Raw genomic sequence first — 21,796 nt, 5'->3', positions numbered from 1 at the left:
ATCTACACAGGGACATGACAGTAGGTCTGGCCAGCAGAGGAGGGGGCTGAACATGACAATGAGCATCCGATCACTGCTGGCCTTCAGCGGCTGGTCTTATTTCTGGCTCTTCTCCCACATCTTAGCAGGAAGGCCAGTTCCCAGCAGGAGTCCTGGGTTGGGGGCAGAATGAGCCAGCACCAGAGACCTCGGATACTCTGGAAATAGAAGTGTCTAGGCAGGGTGAACGGAAACCAAGCCTGCCAGGGTGAGATATAGAGAATCTGAGGTGAGGAAGTGCTGTCACGGTCAGCAGGGAATTGGAGAGAAAAGCAGGTTTGCAGGATCACACAGGCTCCCAGGATTCGTGGGTAGCTCAGGTGAACATCCCATCCTGTTCTGCTTTAAAACTGACAGATGCAGCTGAGTTGGCTTTGACCAGAGTGTTCATTCTGCATTCCAGCCCCCATTTCAGCAGGGGATGGTATCTCGGTTCAACCAAAGTCTGATTAGCTAGAGACTAGCATGTCATGGAGCCCTGGGAATATTAAATAATATTTACAAGGGATGACGTTGGGGGAATAATTACTGATGGTAAGAGGCAATCAACGGCAGGGAACTCCTCCACTGCTCAAGTGGTGAGAAATTAGATGAAATGAGGCTCAGAGCAGCGAGGGCTTGTCATGGGGACAGCAGAAGGGGTTGGAAAGTCACTACCTCTGCTGATTCTGTTAATAGGATAAACCAGCCTTGCAAATAAGAGCCAGACCCCGAGAGGCTGCATTGAGGTGATTTAAAAATCAGGCCAGGTCCTGCCAACAGCTTCATTTTCAGATGTATTAGAACTGGAAAGAACTTCGAGATCAGCACACCCATAGTTCTGTTTCGAAGGCTTCTGCCTTCCAAAACTACTGAAACTATTAAGTAATAATTAATTTATTTTCACATTTTTTATTCATCAAAGGCACACAGAGAACTGCCAACTGGAACATGCAAAAGACCTAAAATTGATATCATTCCATCCCCAAACAAAAGACACATACTGGGTTGTATTTTTGCCAGCCCAGCCACATTACTTGGTATAGTTTTCCTTTTGAAAAAATTTTAAAATAACACAAGGTCAACTTTTAAGTAGCCAAGGAAGCCTGGAGAACCTATATCATAAACCCCAAATCCAAGCCACCTCTCTTCTACATAAGGGGACGGAGGCCCAGCAAATACAATCAGTTTGCCCAAGATCACACAGCTGGCTGTCAGTAGAGCCAAGGTTGAGAGCTGGGGAGCAGGGTAGAGCAGAAAACTGCCCTGGGCATGCAGGAGCAGCACAGAAGTAAACTGTAGCTATGATCACACCAGCAGAGTGGACTATGGGCACCAGTGAGCATGGCTTGACTCTTGTCCACTATACTTACTAGCTGTGTAACCCTGGCAAAATGACCTAATTTCTCTGAACACATTTTCATATGACGAATGGTATAACTATAGTTACCATATGATGTTGCAAGGATTTAATGAAATAACAGAACAGGCCACTTACTGTACGTGGCTAGTCTCATTTAACCTGTTTCAGTGTGTTTGTGTGTCAGGGGTATGTCTGAATAGACAGAGGAATACTGACGAGCTTGGGGACCGAGATCACAGGGTCCAACTTCCAAGTACCGCCCTGACAGTGCAGTAGGAGGGAAATTCTTCCCAACTGTAGGTACTACGCACAATGCTTGTTACTGCTCAGTAATGTCACTCAAAATGAGCATGCTTCAGAACCCAGGCCTCATCCAAACTTACTGCCTCTGAATCCCTGCAGGGTGAGATGGGAATTTGCACTTTTAGAAATTATTTTGGAGGTACAACTTATATACCATAATAGTCACCATTTTAAGATGTAGACTTTCAGTGGTTCTTAGCATACTGAATTCATAAGATTGTTACCACCATCAGTACCATCTAATTCCAGCACATTTTCATTGCCCCATAAAGAAACCCAAACCTATTAACCGTCATTTTTCAATTCCCTATTCTCTTCCCTATTCAACCAGTGATTGACGATCCATCTCTATGAACTTTTTCATCTCTATGGACATTTCAATGTGAATGGAATGGTCTTTGGATCTGGCCTCCTTCACTTAGCAGGTTTGAGGGCTCATCTGCGTTGAAGCATGTATTAGAACTTTATTCTTTGGAATTTGTACTTTTAACAAGCTCCCCAGGTACTTCTGCTGAGTGGGCTTTTAGGAGGAAAATAATAGCAAATTCACATGAGGTGAAACTGCAGGATTTTACAAAGCTAAGGTGTGCCCGTCTCCAATGCTTACTAGGAACAGAGGTCACACTGGCTGCCTGCCCCTTCCAGGGGCAGGACAGGGTCTCCTGGGCACTCTGCAGGGAGATGTGCATATATAGACAGCATCTTGGCTGCTCAGAAAGTGGGGAGATTATCTGTAAGAGAGATCACACAAGTGGATTAGTCTCGATTCAGACTTTAATGTACATTATGCTCTTGGAAAATCATCTCCAAGGAAACAAGAAAAACCGAAAGCCTTAACCAGCAGGAATTCTCATTCAGAAACCTGCTGTGAGCCCCAGCACTGGAGAGGATGGCACCCAGACTCAAGAGTACAACAGTGTGAGGTCAGAGTAGAGGGACTGTGTCCATCCAGAGGTAAAACTCTGCCCACATAGCACGATGGGCATGCCCTTGGGACTCCTGGGAAATCAGAAGCATCATTACTCTGATGACAGACTCCATAGCAGGGATGAAAGATTTAGGCCAACTAGATCATCTTCAGAGCTCAGGAAAAAAGCATGAAATGTCAACAGGGCCTAAGAAACCTGCATGGACAAAAACCTTTTTTTTTTTTTTTAAATGGTAGAATCTCCAGGTCCTCAGAAACAGTCATGGTGGCTCTGGTAAGGAATGGGGACATCTGAGGGCTGCCACATCCCACTTTTGGGTCTGAGATCTCAGAGTAGAATGAATGGGAGGTGATACCAGCTGGGCCCCTGAGATCAGGAACCACATCAATTTCAGATTACCCACCAGGCCTCTGGACAGAAGCATGGGATTTAGGGAGAATAGCTAATGCTGATTACCTGTCACTCAATCTAATATTCTTCTTTGTTACCCCTGCTGATACTGGGCACTTGAGGGCCCACACTTTCTGTCAGGGACTCCCATTCAACCAGAGGCAGGCAGAAATTCTGGCTCAGCTCATGACCCTACATTTAACTCAAAAAAAAAAAAAAAAAATCACAAACTGACATTTTGGAACCCTGGGGCTTCTCGTTTTCTAATCATCCTCTGGAACAAGCAGTCAGTTCTCATGGACCTTCAGTTCAATTTCTTCTCAACCGAAGGAATTAGGCTGCTGTTGAAGCAGATCTCTCCCAAAAGCTTTTAAAAGAGCCTATTGGGTTGGAACCAGAGCCAGGCTGACAGGGAACCCACAAATGTGCTTTCAGAATGTATATAGCCTCTTTGGCAATGAAGGAAATTATTTATTGGTGAAGGAGTGAATTCTGGCTCCATCTCTACAAAACCTGGTAGGATCACTGGCCTGGAGGGTTCCAGGATGGGATATGGTGAAGAAGAGACCAGGGCTGCAGCCAAACTGGAAGAGGCCTCTCATGGCTTGAACATTTGCAGAATTAGCCAGTCTCGATGCCCTCAGGGAGCTCCACCACTACTGGGGCACAGTCCTCGGGCTCTGAGGCAAAGTCCCACCGGAACTTCTTGGTCAGGTGGGCTTGGAACTTTTCAGCTTTCTTCCTCAGGGTGGCATCCACAGCAATGCTGCAAGCGGAGGAAAAGAAAACCTACAGAAAACAGAGGGTAAGTCACTTCTGAGAACAGAGGAGACTAGAAAGCTGTGGAAATTTCCTCCTGGTGTTCAGCTCTCTGGGGCGGTGGATCAGCTGCTGCTGGCACAGGCCCAGGACACCTGCTGTGCACCCCCATCCCACCAAGAAAGAAGGTCCAAACCCAGCTGAGTTGCTGAAACAGGACTGGAATGGAAAATTACTATGCTGGGCAGAGATGACCCACGGAGAGTAAGGCTATCGAGGCCATCACATGGCTCCACCCCTGTGGAGATCTATGAGGCACCTGGGCAGAAAATCAGAAGAGATAGTAGCTTCACTAGCATGTGTTAAGAAAGGCTTTGGGGGGTCATGTAAGCCCTGGGATCCTATAAAGTCCCAGGCCTTAGCCAAGTGGTTAAACTGCTGCCATAATCTCCTTTGTGGGCCAGAGACTGCCAGTTTGAGGCTTCTAACCCCCTTAAAAGATATCTTTAATGTTCATTTTTAAAAAACATCATCATTGTTTAAATTGTGGAAAAATATACATACTTACCATTTAAACCTTTTTTTTGGGTACCAGGGATTAAACTCAGGGGCACTCAACCAATGAGCCACATCCCCAGCCCAATTTTTATATTTTATTAGAGACAGGGTCTCACTGAGTTACTTAGCGCCTTGCCATTGCTGAGGCTGGCTTTGAACTTGCAATCCTCCTGTCTCAGCTTCCCAAGCCGCTGGGATTACAGGCGTGTACCATCACGCCCGGCCATTTAAACCATTTTTAAATATAGAGTTCAGTGGTACCAAGTGGGGCCAAAGTGTTGTACAACCATCACCACCACCCATTGCCAATCTTTTTCATCTTCCCTCAAACTCCGTACCCATTGAATGAGTACCCTGTTCTTTTCTTCCCTCAGTCCCTGGCAACCACTTTTACTCTCTGTCTCTATGATTATGACTATGCATGCCTCACATAAGAGGAATCACAGGCATTTGTCCTTTGTTAAAAAATTTTTTTTGTAGTGTAGATGAACAAAATGTCTTCATTTTTTTTAATATTTATTTTTTAGCTGTAGTTGGACACAACATCCTTATTTATTTATTTTTATGTGGTGCTGAGGATAACGCAGGGCCTCCCATGTGCTAGGCAAGCGCTCTACCACTAAACCACAACCTCAGCCCAGAATACCTTTATTTGCTTATTTTTATGTTGTGCTGAGGATCGAACCCAGTGCCTCACGCGTGCTAGGTAAGCGCTCTGCCACTGAGCTACAACCCCAGCCCACATTTGTCCTTTTGTGATTGGCTTAGTTCACTTAGCATAATGTCTCTATGATTCATCCATGTTAACACAATTGTCAAAAATTTTCTTTTCAAAACAATATTCATATCACATTTGTTAGTCCACTTGTCTACGGATGGCTACTTGGGCTATTCCTACCTTCTAGATACTGTGAATAAAATGCCAAAGAAAATGGCTGTATAATACACTATTGAGTCCCTACTCTCCCTACTTTCTTCTGAGTGTAGACCCAGAAGTGGAATTGTTGGATCATATGGTAATTCTATGTTTAATTTTTTGAGGAACTGCTACAATGTTTTCTAAGAGCATCTATACCACTTTGTATCTCTACTAGCAACACACAAGGGGTTCCAATTTTGCTACATTCTGGTCAACACCTACTACTTTGTTTTTTTTTTTTTTTTTTTTTATCAATAGCCACTATGGGTGTGGGATGGTATCTCACTGTAGTTTTTTTTTTTTTGGTGTGTGTGGGGGTTTACTAGGGATTGAAATCAGGGGCAATCCACCACTGAGACACATCTCCAGCCCTATTTTGTATTTCATTTAGAGAAAGGGTCTCAATGAATTGCTTCGCGCCTCACTGTTACTGAGGCTGGCTTTGAACTCGCAAATCTCCTACCTCAGCCTCCCCAGCCACTGGGATTACAGGTGTATGGCACTGTGCTTAGCCTCACTGTAGTTCTGATTTATATTTCTGTTTAGTGATGTTGGACATATTTTCATGTACTTATTGATCATTTGTATTTTTTTTTTTGGCAAATACCTACTCAAGTCTTCTGCCCATTTTAAAAATTAGGTTTTTATTTTGTGTGTATGTTGAGTTATAGCAGTTCTTTATATATTCTAGACATTTGTCCCTTATTGCGATGTTCTCATGAACTAATTTTCATCTCATGCAAACATGGGTGGGGTAGCACAGCAATTTTCTCCATATCTGAAAGCCCATTATCCTGGATCTCAATTCCTTTTAAGAATAACAGCAAACTCACTATTCCTACTAACACTCTTACTACAGTATCCAATTGGCTCCTCACCATCCCTTGGGAATATACACTTGAATGTGTATTTTAAGGACATGGAGATGGAGAAGAGTTAAATGACGAAGAATTAAATATCCAGAAAGAAGAAATGGTTTTTCCCAGACTGTTATCTGCTACACTACAGGAGGACCACCCTGAGACATGGACACGAGGGCAAAAGCAGCTGTTAAATCCACATCATCTTCAGGCCACACAAGGACCCTGAGCTCCAGAGACCAGATTTGACACAGGCCAAAGGCATTCTCTGAAATGGATTCCAGGGACAATACGCTCCCACCAGCTTCTCCACCGTTCTTCCTTTTGTTAGCAGGAGGGTGAGGCTCATTTTCAATGATCATTGTTTAGAGTCATTTTGTTGGAAGAGTAGCAACAGAAGCAGAGGCAGAAGTGATGGGCAGGAGGAGGGGGAAGGCACAAGGTACAGAATTTGGCTTCATTAACTCAGGAATTGACTAAACAGAGGAGAAGGAAGTGTGTCCACAACAAAGTACCAGATCAATAACTAATTAGAGGAGCTGTGTGATCTCAGTGGTGAGGGGGCAGTGGAGAAACCAGCAGTTGGCCTGTCTGAAGGCAGCTAATGGAGCCTGCCCTGCAGCATGGCTGAACTCTGGGGGAGAGCCTGGGAGGGACAACAGAGAAGCCTCCTTTCAAACTGCATTAGCTCTAGAGGCCCTGCACATGCATGGATCTGTCTCCAGAGGTCATGGGGGGCCTGCTGGGCTGAATGAACAAAAGCCTCTTCCTGTTCCCCTTCCTTACACAGTAAATTGTATTATTCTCCCTGCAGCCCCTCTTCTCTAGCCATGTTGAGCAGCTGCCCAAACATACTCAATTGCCTCCTCTGTGCACCCATGCTTTTCTTCCCTCAGCTTTTTCACTCTTCCACCTTTTGCTTTCTCTTTCTTCATCTTGGCAATTTCTCCTGACTCAAGCTCAGCCAGACACCACCTTCTTTGGTCTATCTTTCCAAGCCAATGGTGGAATTTGGTGCTCCTTGGCTCCCCCATATCAAGAGTATCTCAATAAAATAAAATAGGCCATTTACTATTGATCTTGCCCCAAAAGAGCAACTCAAAGCAGTGACCCTTTCTTTTCTTTTTATTTATTTTTTTAGTTGTCAATGGATCTTTTATTTAATTAATTTATTTATATGCAGCACTGAGGATCAAACCCAGGGTCTCATGCATGTCAGGCAAGCACTGTACCATTGAGCCACGACTCCAGGCCAGCAGTGACCCCTTTCATATCTGCATGTGAAAGTTTCCACACACCTGGCAGTGACATATAAAATAAAAGGGACCCATGAGATGTTTAATGAACGAAAGAATGAAGACAACCACAGGTTCAGGGAAAATCCATTTTTGGTTCTTTTGCGTAGTACCTAGCACCAAAATGAATGCTCAATAATTATGTGATGGTGCTGGAGAGAAAAGGAGAAGAGGAGGCTTGTGTACCAGGCCCCTGAATGCCACTCGCTTTTAAACTACCCCCTGTGTCATGCCTTTTGTAAAGGCCAGGGTTGAAATGAACTCCTCCAGCCTCTCTTCCTTTAGTACAGAGCCTGAGCCTCCCTTATGGCATAGTATTTGCATCATCGCAGTGTGTCCTAAACAGTAGGGAATGAATCCTAATTACCAATGTGTCTCCCATAGCACACCACCCAGGCTTGGCCAGGAGTTAGGGTCCACAGGATGCTCACAGTAAGAACGAAACACAGAATGCCCCAATTTGGCAATGGCCGGAAGTGAGAGGCTGGAACAAGCTGGGCTCACAGTCATCATCCACCCTCCCCACCCACCTTTCAAAGATGCTTGAGAGTAAAGTCAGCTAGAAGTGGGTACGACAGAAGGTTTTGGTCTAAAAAATAGGCTTCTAATTTGAAAAGTGCTTTGTCCTTTTTAAAGAACTTGTCACTTCAATCTTTACTACAAACCTAGTAGGTAGGAGGACAGACAATTACTATTCCCATTGTATGGACCAGGACACTAGGTATGCTGCACCATGCAGTGATAAGTGCTGAGCAAGACCCAGTCCACACAGGGATAGCTCAGCTGAGTTCTTTTCTCCCACTAAGACCTTCTTTTATATTGACAGAGACTAAATGCATCCCTGAAATTAAATTTTCAGCATTGCCCTGTTGGACACCCGTAAGATGATTCTGAAACTGTGTCCTCTGTGGGCCTCTAAGACCCAGAGCACAGTTTAGGTCTACTCTTTTGTTGTTGTTGTTGTTCTGTTTTGTTTTACATCAGCTTTACTGAGGTATAATTTGCATACAATTAAACTCAACCATTGTTTAAGTGTTTAATTCATCTAGACAAATGTACATAACCATATAACCACCATATGATATATATCTAGTGTTTTCTTTTGGAATCAGTTCTGAGTCTGAAGACCAAAAAGGATGCATGTATCCATCAACACAATCAGAACAGTTCAGTCACTTCAAAAACCACCCTGGTGCTGCCCTCTGGCAGTTAAAACCTCCCCTCACTCCCAGCTCCTGGCATCTGCTTGATATTTTAAAAACATTTCAGAAAAGATGTTTAAGGAGTACTTCTTTTTCAAGCAATCATTTATCCTGATTCTTTTATTTTCAGAATAATTTTATGCTTTCTTTAGAAAATAGTCTTGATCTGGCCATTTTATTCACTAAGGTGAAATCAAGTAAACATCACTGAGAAATGAATCAACCTTAATTTGGTCAGATTAATCTTAGATATTAAAAAATACCTTTAAATAGGATAATCACATTTTACAAACAAATGCATTTATCTAAAATAAAAAGCACAGCCACTGGGTGATTTTCTTCAAATATAAAAAATGTATAAACACATCAATCATTAAATCCATTATACAGGTCATCGTGAGAAGTTCAAAATATCAAAGTAGCTAACTGAGTTGCTATTTTACCTCATTGGCTAGACCAAAAAAAAAAAAAAAGAAATTCCTAGTTTTTTCAGTACCCGAATTATTATTAAATTAGAATGAAACTACTAGAAGTATAACATTTTATTAGAGGAAGTGGTGTTAAACATAAGACTATCACACTTGTCAGTGATGACCAGAAAGATGAAAAGCAACAGGAATCATGACTTCTGAGAACAGTTTAAAGGAATTTAGGATGTTTCATCTGGGGCTCTAAGCATATAAGGGAGCACATCATAGGCTTTAGAACCCACAGCTCAGCCTTGTCATACACTAGCTACGAAATAATGGTGGACAAAATTGTATGGCCTCTCTCAGGCTGTTTCCTCATTTGTATGATAGGATTATATGGTTAACTTCTAGGATTGTTGTGAAGGCTAAATGAGGCAACACTGAGCATTAAAGCAGCATTTGAAGAAAGAAGGTATATCAGTAGGTAAATTCATCATAGCTGGTGTTATGATAAAAATACTACAGACATCAGTTAGAGTCAATGTTTTCCTTAAGGTTAGAGATGGACATTAGCATCCAGAGTACTGGCAAGACCTTCAGCTGGAAAGCATCTGTGGTCTACTAAGACTAAAAAAAAACAAAAAAAAACAAAAACAAACCATGTTTTATGACTATATGCCTAAATGCTATACAACCAGCAATAAGAATCCTTATTTGTACATAACTCTTTCTAACATACTGCTATTAAATTCAGATTATCCCTTCACTGGTTTTAAACAAATTATGGTGATTTAAGTTACTTTATATAAAACTGCATCTATTTTTGTAAAACAAATAATTTTTATTCAAACTAAATCCAAGGGATTTGTAAAAACCAATGGCATCTACTCACATGGGAAAGATGAAAAAAAAATTAATGGTTGAGGCCATTATGGGGCTGATTTTATCCATGCTAATGCGGCTATCTTTAATGTCTTTAAGTGCTTACACATACAAACACCAGTCCCTCTCCATGGGCAATAGCCATTTAAGCTCCTAAGTAAGGAAGCCAACTCCACTTACTTGACTACATGGGGTGAGAGCAGACTGCTAGCTGAGGAAGGCTTTTATGGGCTGATTCATTCAGTCACAAACACCCTGACTGAATGCCTCTGTGTAGAGGACTAGATTCTTACTGCCAAGATGACATCAATGTGACTCTCCATTAAAAAAAATAATAATAAAAAGTTTTACAATACCCTTGTTGACACTGTGACTTTTGAAGTATCAATCATCCTTCACGATCATGGTCAAATGTCCCTCTTTACATAAAGCCATTCCCGATCCTCTATCCCTTCAATCTCAATCCCAGTCAGAATTAATCACTCCCTCTTTTGTGATCCTAATACCCTTTGATCAAACTTCACTGTTTATATTTATGCTATTTATATTGCCACGGGAACTATGCATTTTTTCCATCTAACAACAACCAATAACAAAAAGTGAGATAAGTAGTAGGCCTTGACTAGGTGCTGAAAATAACCAGATTAAAAAAAAATAGGCTTTGTGTAAAGGGAATTCATAGCCTGTTGGAGGTGTCAAGCAGAAAATAATAATTCCAGGAAGAACAAGCCATGCAATATACTAAGGAAAAGTCCAAAGCAGGCTAAGAGTATGGAAAGGAGGGAGATGAGGGCTGGCCTCACAGAGAGGGATGCTGCAGGATGAGCAAATATACATCAGGTAGAGAGAAGTCCAGGTTCAGTCCAGAAGGCAGAAAAAATGAAAGCCAAGTTTCAGTTATGCAATTTGAAAAAGTTCTAGCGATCTTCTGGACAACATTATGCTTATGATTAATAATACCAAACACTTAAAAATCTGTTAAAGAGGGCTGGGGTTGTGGCTCAGTGGCAGAGTACTTCCTAGCATGCTTGAGGCACTGGATTCGATCGTCAGCACCACAAAAACAAACTAAACTGAAAAAAAAATAAAGGCAATTAGGGGCTGGGGTTATAACTTAGCGGTAGAGCGCTTGCCTCGCACTTGTGAGGTACTAGGTTTGATCCTTAGCACCACATAAAAAATAAATAAATAAAGTAAATAAAGAAAAAGGTAATTTTAAAAAATCTGTTAAGAAGGTAAATCTCAGGTGATGTGCTTTTTACAATATATAAAAAAGGCAGTACTGGGCCCAGTGGTGCACACCTGTTGTCCTAGCTATTCTGGAGGCTAAGGCAGAAGAACTACAGGAGTTTAAGGCCAGCCTGAGAAACTCAGTGAGACTCCCACCTCTTTAAAAACAAACAAACAAAAAAAGGCATGAAACATGGTTTGATTGTCTGGGAACCTGTAAGGAGACCACCACTAGTACTAGATTCATGGGTAAAATAGGGAGAGAAAGGAGAAACTGGAAAACAGGGTAAGAGCCACATCAGAATGGACCCTGGGACTATGTTTGGACTTTTAATTTTCTATGCAATGAGGAGCCACAGAGAAGTAGGATCAGATCTGTATTTTGGAGCAACTCAGATGGCAGTGACAAATGGGCTAACCAGGGAGACTGAAGACTGATGTAATCTAGGGGAGAACAAAAGGCCTAGGCTAGGGCAATGGTGTGGAGGGCAGGACTGCCTTCTAAAATGCATTAGTATCTGGAGTTACTTGGTTAATTCATCTGTTTACTTTTCCATCAAAATTATGTTATACATTAGAAACTCTTGCTTGAGGTTATATTCCCATTTCTAGAACAGAGCCTTGTATAGATCAGGTGCTCAGTCAATGACCATTAAATCCATGAACGAATCCCTTGAAGGCAAGAACCCTGGCTAACTCCAACATGTATTCCTCAATACAATCAGTTGTATACAAAGAATGATCAAAATCATTTGCTGATGTATTTCTTTAAAGGCACATGTCCTGAATTTTTCCTAATAATGATATCAAATTGTCTTGGTGAAAAGTCCAAACAGAATTTTTCCAACTATCAGCCTTCCCAATTCACCTGGGTATCTAGCAATCCAGCTGGGCTCTGTCTGCTTTGTTGATCACTGCTGACAATAAAGCCTCAGCAACGAGAGCTCAGCTGCTGCTTCTGCTGACAGGGACAGCCATGGTATTGTGGCCCTCCTATGTTTGTGCAACAGTATCCACTCACAATGCAAAGGCAGAAAATTACTCCCTTTGGCTGTAGTCACTGCTGGAGGTCTCCTCACATGCAAGCCAGGACCAGTAACTTTGAGGGTGAGGTGTGGGGTCCCACAGAGGAAGAATAAAGAGATTTAATATGTCTTGTTATATCAAGAACCAATAAAAGGGCAATTTTATAATTTTTCTGAAGTGGAATGCACCAGGCTTAAGTCATCAGCCTACTGACTCATCTCCATGGTCCTCCAACTACCAGAGTTTCAAGTCAGGTGCCTACTCACAGGAACTTTTCCTACAGCCTGTTAGTTTTAGAAAAGGGTTTTATATCTGAGAAACATGCCCCGATGGTGTCTCCACCAATGTCAATCAGGAGTCCTTTAGGAAATCTATACTACTTTCAGTACAATGGGGGCACAAGAATATGCACCAAAGTCACAAGCATGTATATGAATCCTGACTTCCCCTGGCCAGCCGTGTGACCTTAAGTAAGTGATTTAACCTTTCTGAATCTGTTTTTCATTTGTAAAATGGGAATAATCCCTCTGCCTTACAGGATTCCAAAGAGATTAAATGAAGGAACCTATATAACATGATAAACTTGATGCCTGAGACCAACAGGCATTTAGTGGATGCTAGTTTCCTCCCTTACCCTGGATGGGAGTGGGAGGTCAATGAGGAGCCACCTTGTATGGAATAGGCCTCAAGGGGGTCTCACTCATGGGAAGAAGAAAGCAGCTCATGGGAGAAAAAGTATGGAAACTGACAGCAAGCTGCTTCTTCCTCTTCTATACTTGAGAAAGTTACAAAATATGAGTGACAGAGGCTGTCCTAAGTACATAAAGGAAACTAATCTGTTTGCAAAGGGAAGAAATAGCACAGGATAAAGATTCTAAGTTGTTTGAAGCTTCTTCCCTAATTACCACTCATAATGAAAATTTAATTGCCAAGTTAAAAGCAAATTTCACTTTTTCTGTCAGAGAATCTCTGCAGAAACTGGCACATTTTGTTTGAACAGGAAATCAAAGTTACTTTAATGCTTAAATGAGATCTAAGGAGCTGCAGATGTTTCACTGGGAATAACAGGCTTCAAAACTCTGCCCTATTGCGTTGTAGCAATTCACAGCTACAGGGAGAAAGAAAAGCTGTTTTGCTCTTGTTTGGATGTGGTTTGTCCAAACCACATGTATTGGAAGTTTGGTCCCAGTGTGGCAATGTTAAGACGCAGGGCCTAGTAGAAGGTCCTTAGGTCACTAGGGTAGTGCTCTTGAAGATTAATGTAATTCTTGTGAGAGGATATAAAAGAATAAGTTCAGCCATGCCCTATACTCTCAGGCTTCCTGTCTGGAGGCAATCTCTTTCTCCTGTATGTGCTCCCACCATGAGGCCTTCTGTTGTTAAGCCCTCACCAGAGGCCAAAACAATAGTGTTGCCCCATCTTGGACTTTCAGCCTCCAATACCTTGCACAAATAAATCCCTTTTTCTTCACTTAGTAGTCTTCCTCAGATAAAAAAAACTGACTGATGATACAGCTGGGTAACCCAAAGAGGTGAAGAAGATTCAAATTCCAAGTACCCCAATGCTAGGCCTTCTGGGAATGAGGTGGGAGAAGGTGGTATAGGGACAGGGCCTCTAGTATAGAAGAGAGTAGAAGAGAACCAGGAAACACCTCAAGAATGGGAATGCAATTAAGAAACTTTTGGGTCATGGAAGAACAGCAAGGAACAGTAAGGTAATCTTCTTTAGGATGCTTTTATACCCTTGCCTTTATTCTGACCCACGTGGGTATCAGCCAAAAGACTGCTCACCTGTAAAGTACTGGTAAGGAAGTTGTCTTGGGAGACAATGTCCACAAAGAAGTCGGCAGGGATCTCACCAAGCTGGTGGTACAGGATGGAGATGAGATTGACGTATAGGGTGTGATGCTTTACCATGGCTGCTTCTGATCGGCAAAGGAGATTCAGAAGCCGCTTCCAATGCTCAAATGCTTCATACACATTGCCCAGCAGGAAGCACACAAAGGCAAACTGGAGTTCACCTGAAAGGTGTAGAGAACAGAAATGATCCTGAGGGTGAGGAGCACCAGTTGACTCTACCCTGTGTGGTTCACAAGACCATCAATTCCATTGGAACTCAGCAATAAGGAGGTCTTCTATTCTGGCATTCCAGCAGAGGCTAGTATAGGATTTTACACCTAGTAGGTACTCAGTAAATATTTGCTAAATGCTATAAATTCAAGCCATGGGAGACTAAACTGCTTTGGAGTTCTGTAAAATCTGACTGCAAGATAAAAGGTTTTCCTAGTACTTTCCTGGCATTGTAAAAGTTTACAAAATATGTGGATCTCAAATTTGGCTGCCCACCAGAATAATTAGGGGAGCTCATTAAAAGTGAAGCTGCCCAAGTCTTACCCTCAGAGATTTTGGTTGAGGAGACATGATGGCTAAAGATTTGTAACTCTAATAAGCTCCCTGGGTGATTCCAATGCAGATGACCCTGCTTGAGGTCAGAGAAATGCAGCATTACACCATAAAACCTTCAATCCATCTCCACAAGGTGATCAGGGAAAGTGGTATTTCCCCATTTTATAGATGAGGTCAAAGACTTGCCTAAGATTGCATATACATCCAATGCTCTGCAACATCAATAACAGAAAGATAAAACAGATTCTCTACTGGGTGGGAACACTTTTAGAACAGGAAAATTTGTGAGTACTTATTCCAGGGCTAGCCTGCCAGTCAGCTTATTTTTGTTTATTTAATCACAGGGCTCTGTGATTTAATCTCTAAGAGCAGCTCAGTGGCTAAGAGCATGGGCTCTGGAGCCAAACTGCCTGGATTCAAATCTTAGCTCTACCACTTAGCATCTGTGTGACCTTGGGCAAGTTACTTAATCTATTTATGCCTCAATTTCCTTATTTGAGAGTTATAGTAAAAATTAAACCAATTAATGTAGTGCTTGTAAAGCATTTAGCATTAAAACCTGGCCCAAAGCAGAACTAATTAAAAAAATAGTTATTATTCCCAATTTCCAGGAAAGCCTGTCTCAAACATAAGAGATCTGCTGATCTAGAAGCCACTGTTCATGGGCAAGCAACTGGGTCTCTGGCTGCCACAGATATATCATGGCTGACCAAAGGCATTCTCCTTGGTTTCCAAGGTGGCTGTAAATTTAATGAGGAGTAGATACATGTGGGCCATAAAAAGAACAGATAAGCACAACACCAAATACCTCCTTAAATGTATGACATTTGATCTGTCACCTTTAGAAAAACTAGCTAAATGTATGGCATTTGATCTGTCACCTTTAGAAAAACCAGCTCCCAAGCTTGTGTATCCAAGTCTGAATTGTGTGAATAGTTTCTTAGTCTAGATGTTTTGGATGTTTCACCAATTACAGTCAAATTTTCTTTGTGCAATGATTTCTCTAGTTGGCTTTACCTGTTTAATTTGTAAAACTAAATATTGACCTATTCTTTGCATTTAGGATATTTAAATTTGTACATTCCCAACCTTGCCTACAATTAAATTATGATATCAGAAATATTTTTAAGGAGCTGTCATGCAGATTCAAAGCTATCCCTGTTATAATAGATCTTTTCATAGGATGTATTTTGAAAAATTGAAAAGCCTACAAGGTAGATAATAGAACTTCTATTCATTTTAAGCTAGGATTCCAAGTGTTACTTTTTACATGAAAATAGTATGTAATGCATGAAGATATATCCATTAAAAATGTTCTTTTATGGGCTGGGATTGTGGCTCAGCGGTAGAGCACTTGCCCAGCACGTGCCAGGCCCTGGGTTCGATCCTAAGCACCACATAAAAATAAATAAATAAAGGTATTATGTCCAATTACAATTAAAAAATAGATATAAAAAATGTTCTTTTATGTTATCAGCTGAGTCAATGAGAAAAAAAAAAAAAAAAAAAAAAAAAAGCCCCGTAATCAAATTTCTCACCAACTTTCCAACAGGAAAACATGCACATTACTTGGACAACTGGAAGAAATATAAACAGAAATGAGGTGCCACTTTTCAACCATTTAATTCAAAGAGGACTTTACTAAAACACCATGTTCAATACTATCCAAAGGTGGTGGGCAATAGCTTTCTACCAGATAATGAGGGTGCAAATCTCTTCTTGGTAATGTGCACATTCTGATCCAACAATTACAATCATAAACATGTATAAGGACACACAGGATGTTCATAAGTCCACAATAGAAAAATAAAGAAACTTTTTGAAGATCCATCAACAGAGAACTGAACACTAACCAGCCACTAAAGATGGCTGATCCTTTCACTAACATGAAAAAAGTTTTGTTTTTGACTTCAAAATAACATACTTTAATACTGTTTTTAAAAAGTCAGAATATACCTAAACATGAAATTAAATTTTTAAAAGATTATAACACTCAGAAATAGAGAAAAGATTAAAATGAAATACAAAGAAATACAGAGAAAGGATCTGGGATTGTGGCTCAGAGGTAGAGTGCTCACCTAGCATGCGTGAGGCACTGGGTTCAATCCTCAAGACACCACATAAATATAAAATAAAGACATTGTGCCCACTATAACAAAAAAATATTAAAAAAAAGAAATACAGAGAAAAAAGAAGGAAAGTAAATGTGAAAATGGTTATTTCTAGGAGGTAGGATGTGAATTTTGTTTTTTCTTTTATGATATGTATTTTTTGTAATAAGGGGGGGAAGCAACAATAAAAATGACAAAAATTAAAATAAAAACCACTATCCAATTTTAAGACAGTAGTAGACCAGTATCTTAAAAGACTGAGGATCAAACTAAGGTGGCATGGGGGCTATTAGGAGCACAAATCTGGCCTAGGAACCAGGAGCCCTGTGCCCTGGTCTCAGTCTGACCACTCTGTCAACCAAATCCCTTCCCTCTACAGGGCTAGATCATATCAGTAGTTCCCAAATACAGGTTCACATAGGGGGCTTATTAGATAGAAAGATGGCCAGTTAGCCAGAAAGATAAATTGCTAGAGTCCCACTCCTTATCTCTTGACTCAAACTCTCCAAGGATAAGGGTAAACATACATTTATACCTTTAACTAGTAGGGTAAACATACATTTATACCTTTAAAAAGTATACTGGGTGAGTCCACCTCCCACCTAAGTTTAAGAACCACTGAACTAGAAAACCCAAGATTCACCCCCTATTCTAAAACACCCATACTAACATCATTCCCTGGGCCCATTCCTAGAGCATTGCTGCTTCTCACCAAGCACATCCTGGGGGCTGCTGGGGAACTGCTTGTTAAGCACAGTCTCCAACGCGTAGCTCAGGTCCATGCTGTGCCTGGTTATCTCTGCTGGTGTGGCACCTGCTGGAAACATCTGTGTGGGTAGCTCTGAGAAGCGGATCTCTGTCCCAGCTCTAGGTTTCATTTCAGGTAGCCGGGCCAGGCCCTCTTGGTAGCTTTTACACTCAGTGCCACAGAGGGGTAGGTTCTGGCCCACTCGATCCTTGGTGTGCTTCATGGAGAGAACCGGCAGCACATCTGAGAAGGCACAGATCTGCCGGCTCTCAGGTTGTAGCTTCTCCATCGTGGCCTCACTAACAAAGTTGGTGAGTGAGATCCATTTTTTGAGCATGGCATATGGGTAAGGCCCCAGAAATTGATCCAGCTCTGGAAGATTGGCCCTCATGGCTTCTACTTCAGCCTCTGGGGCTGGGGACAAGTCTATCTCTTCCCGGATGGCATTCCAGCGCAAAACTGTCAGTCCCCGCTGCTGCAGGCTAAGAAAGAAGCCCATACGAGGGCCAACCTCCCTGGGATTGGCCTTGTCTACAGAGCTGTAGTGGAGGAAGTGGATGCCCGGGGGAATCATCTTCACACCCCGGAACTTAGGCCCCACTTCCCAGGAATTGTAGTCAATGCCGAACTCTGTCCCCTTGGGCATGTTCAAGATGACCACAGTAGCCCCTTCAAAGAAGAGATGCTTGGCCAGCTCAGGATCCATCTGCATGGCAGCCACAGGCCAGTGGTAGGTAACCAAAAGGAGAATCCTTCTTCCCTGTCTTCTAGAATAGCTGAAAATTAAAGAAATAAGAGTTCATTAGAACTTGGGGAAGGTTGTTTCATTTGCTGAGTATTCCCTATGTGCCAGATGTTGAATTATACTCCCTGACATAATTGTCTCCCTTAAACCTCATTGTATCTGTTTTACAGATGAGGAAAATGAGGATGATAGAAGAGGATTTTTGTGTTTTAATTTAAGAAGCAAGAACACTAATTTCACAGGTAGAAAGTCACTAGTTTAAAAAAAGTGATAGGTTACACAAGGCCCAAAATGAAATCTGTGTTCTCAGCCTGGCAGGCCAGGGTAATTTCTACTGCCCACTCTGATGATCTGTTCTCAGATGTCTCTATCCCAACAGAAGTTGAAGGTGGGAAAAGCCTGAATGCTTCATTCTAAACTATAACCATGGCCAAATCATCTTTTTAAATTTTTTTTAGTTGTTGGACCTTTATTTTATTTATTTTAATGTGGTGCTGAGGATCAAACCCAGTGTCTCACACATGCTAGGCAAGTGCTCTACCACTGTGCCACAACCCCAGCCCCCCAAATCATTTTAAGCTGTATTTCTGTCCAAAACATATCCCTGAGAGTCCCAGATTTGGGAAGGAATTAAATCAAGTACATATCCAATTTCCCATTAGCATCTACAAGGCACAAAAGATTTGAGGAGTATAGAGCTTTTCAACCACAAATCCCCCTTCTTCTTCTTCTTTTTTTTTTTTTTTAACTCATAAAACCCTCTAAACTCCAAGGAGTGAAGCAACTTCCCAAAGAGGCACATTCTGTGGCAGAATGAATACAGGTGGCAGGAGTGGCCTAGGATCAGTATTTAGAGACAAAGGAGGCTAGAAAACTTATTTTGCCTACTTCAACCTCCTGTGAGGACACACTGATTAAACAGAACAAAACAAAACTGGAAAAAAAAAATCTCTGTAGGCAGATGATGCCTCAATGGTATTTCTAAGAATGGTTCCAACCAATTATCTAAACTTCTATTCATGATTCACCTACCTATTCAAGATTTGACAAATATTCACCAAGTACCCTCACTTTGCTAGGCCCTAAAATCCACAGAATAAGACAGTTACTGCCCTTCAGGTACTTCCAATCTAGCTGGAAGTACAAACAAGACCTCAAATTTTCACAAACAGAAAAACCAACTGTTTGTTTAGTTCTGTTTACTATTTTTTTTTTTTGGCGGTACTGGGGGTTGAACCCAGGGGCACTCTACTCCTGAGCTATATCCCTAGTCCTTTTTATTTAAAGACAGGGTCTCATTAAGTTACAGAGGCTGACCCCAAACTTGGGACCCTCCTACCCCAGACTACTGAGTCACTAGGATTACAGGCATGCGCCACTGCACCAAGATATCGCTTTTTATTTTAAACAAATAAAACAGCGTGGGAAGACCAAAACTTTTCCAAAAATACTGGGAGCATATTTTATTGCCTTTACTCAAAAATGACAACAAATGACTCTCACTCTAAATTAGCATTTTTTCCAAACTGTAAGTTACAACCCATAAATGAGTTAAGAAGTCTATTTAGAAGGTTTTGATCAGCACTATATTTTTAAATAAAAAGGGCAGAATTCTTGAAGCAGGGTTTGAGGTTCAGTGGTAGAGCACTTGCCTACCATTTGTGAGGCACTGGGTTTGATCCTCAGCACCACATAAAAATAACTAAACAAAATAAAGGTGTCGTGTCTATCTCCAACTAAAAATTTTGTTTTAAAAAAGTATAATTTTTAAAATACCTGAGTACATTATAAGTAGTAAGGATGAGCATTATTTTCTGAAACTGTGTGTTTGTGTGCATGTCTAGTCATGACATGAATGTATTTGTTACTACAGGTCACAGTCAAAAAAGTTTGGAAACTACTGCTCTAAATATTTATATCGTCATTTTCCTATCCATAACCTGGAATTCAAAAAGTGCTTAATAAATACTTGTGAATGAACAGATATTCCATTTAGAATAACTGCTCACCAATTAGCCACCCTTCCTGTAGCATTTGCGTGCTCCTCCTTGATAATGACTTTTTTTTCCATTCTAATTCCACCATCCTTCAATCCTCTTCATTATTATCTCCAGCAGCTGGTACATGGCCTGGCACAGAGAGGCTGGGAAAAGGTTTACTGAATACGCACAAAACTCTGCAGTGTACCAATCTGCCTCACTACAGCTCTGAGTTTTCTCACGGTCCTGGAATGCAGAAGATCACAACTATCGATCACAACTCTCTTCACTTCCCTAATCCAAACTATTCACCCAATGCCTTCAAACTAGCATCAGCTCTCACTCAGAGAATGATTTTCCCTCAATCCATTCTCTAGTCAACAGCCAAAGAGACCTTTTCAAAATATCCATCTAATCAGGTCACCACCCACACTTAGTCCCCTGAATGGCTTCCCCTGTAGCTCTAGGAAACCAAAATTCTTACTGTGACCTAAAAAACCTGCACCCGCTTTGGCTTGGCAGCCTCTCCAGCTTGTTTGATTCTAGGCTCTCTGTTCCAACCACAATGGCCTTTTTTAGAATCTCAAATTAGAGAAAACTCTCTCCACCAAACGGTCAAAAATTTCTGATCTCAGCTCAATATTCATCTCAATGAAGCTTCCTTGACCCAGGACTAGGTTAGATGCCCTGTGATACAATCAAGGTGCCTTGTACTCTTCCATTTCAATTATACGGTTGCAACTTGGCATGTTTGATTCAGGGCTGTCCCCTTTCCCCACGAAACCTGAATCTTTTTGCACCCCTAAAACGTATCAGGCGCTTAATAAACACATATTTAACACAAATGTAATATCCGTTTTGTATACTAGAAACAGAGTCAGTTTAGGGAAAGCCCTTACCCTAACTCACGCGGTGTAGGACTGAACCAAGTCAGGTACAGCTAAGGTCTCTAGTTAAGAAGAAAGAGAAGTTAATCCGTGTGCCTCGGGAAGCCCTAGCAACGCTGTTTGTAGAGGCGTCTTGTCAGACAGAAAAGCCTTCAAAGACAGTTCCCACCGCCGGCCCCCTCGGTCGCCGCGGCGACACGGACCTAGTTCAGGGCACTCCACATTCCAAGCTGAAAAGAGGGTAGCCTGGTCGCACACACAATAAAATCAAAAGACGAAAAAGAGGTCAGAAGGCCTCACTCACCTCACACCGCGCTCTGGGACCGCGGAAACACACCGGAGGTCCCGCCCCCTTGGCGTCGGATGAGAACGACGGAGAAAGCAGTCCGGTAGAGCCCCTGGTCTCAGAAGCATTGATCCGTGCCTGCAAGTTCCGACTCATCAAATGTTGCTTTTTTGCTACTCTTGGTTTTTCATTTTACCTCCTGAATTGTGGATAACAACTTTCATTAAACTATGATTTTGACATCGCCTCCCAGAAACATGTCCAGTAATAGTCCTTTGGTCTCAAGCAGTCATGGTCACTGAAGGATGGTTTATATTAAAATTACCCAGTAACCAGCCAGACCTCAGTCTTTGACCTCCTCAATGTCTATCCGAGTCACAGTGTCAGTACTGGCTCGTTATCACCCAGTCCCAGCTTTCTAGTCACATTCAGCCCCAGGAAAGAGCCTCAGAAACTCAGTCACCAGCCCAGAGAGGACCAGTCGGTCTCA

At 41.7% G+C, this 21,796-nt stretch overlaps 1 protein-coding gene across 2 annotated transcripts; it reads right to left on the bottom strand.

The window, feature by feature from the left end:
• Positions 1-3,453: 3,453 nt before the first annotated feature.
• Positions 3,454-21,483, bottom strand: Aar2 (AAR2 splicing factor). 2 transcript variants are annotated; one of them, XM_013360585.4, is made up of 4 exons: positions 21,325-21,483; positions 17,374-18,185; positions 13,936-14,165; positions 3,454-3,792 (listed from the first exon to the last, which is right to left on the bottom strand). In XM_013360585.4, exons 1-4 carry the CDS (start codon positions 21,432-21,434, stop codon positions 3,625-3,627), a joined length of 1,320 nt encoding a protein of 439 aa, XP_013216039.3. In that variant the 5' UTR covers positions 21,435-21,483; the 3' UTR covers positions 3,454-3,624. The 2 variants fall into 2 exon arrangements, with proteins under 2 accessions (XP_013216039.3, XP_021585208.2); XM_021729533.3 differs by lacking the exon at positions 21,325-21,483 and adding an exon at positions 21,033-21,180.
• Positions 21,484-21,796: the final 313 nt, after the last annotated feature.

This window comes from Ictidomys tridecemlineatus, chromosome 5 (genome assembly GCF_052094955.1).
Source record: "Ictidomys tridecemlineatus isolate mIctTri1 chromosome 5, mIctTri1.hap1, whole genome shotgun sequence".
NCBI lineage: Eukaryota > Metazoa > Chordata > Mammalia > Rodentia > Sciuridae > Ictidomys > Ictidomys tridecemlineatus.
This window is presented reverse-complemented; position numbering and strand designations above follow the sequence as displayed.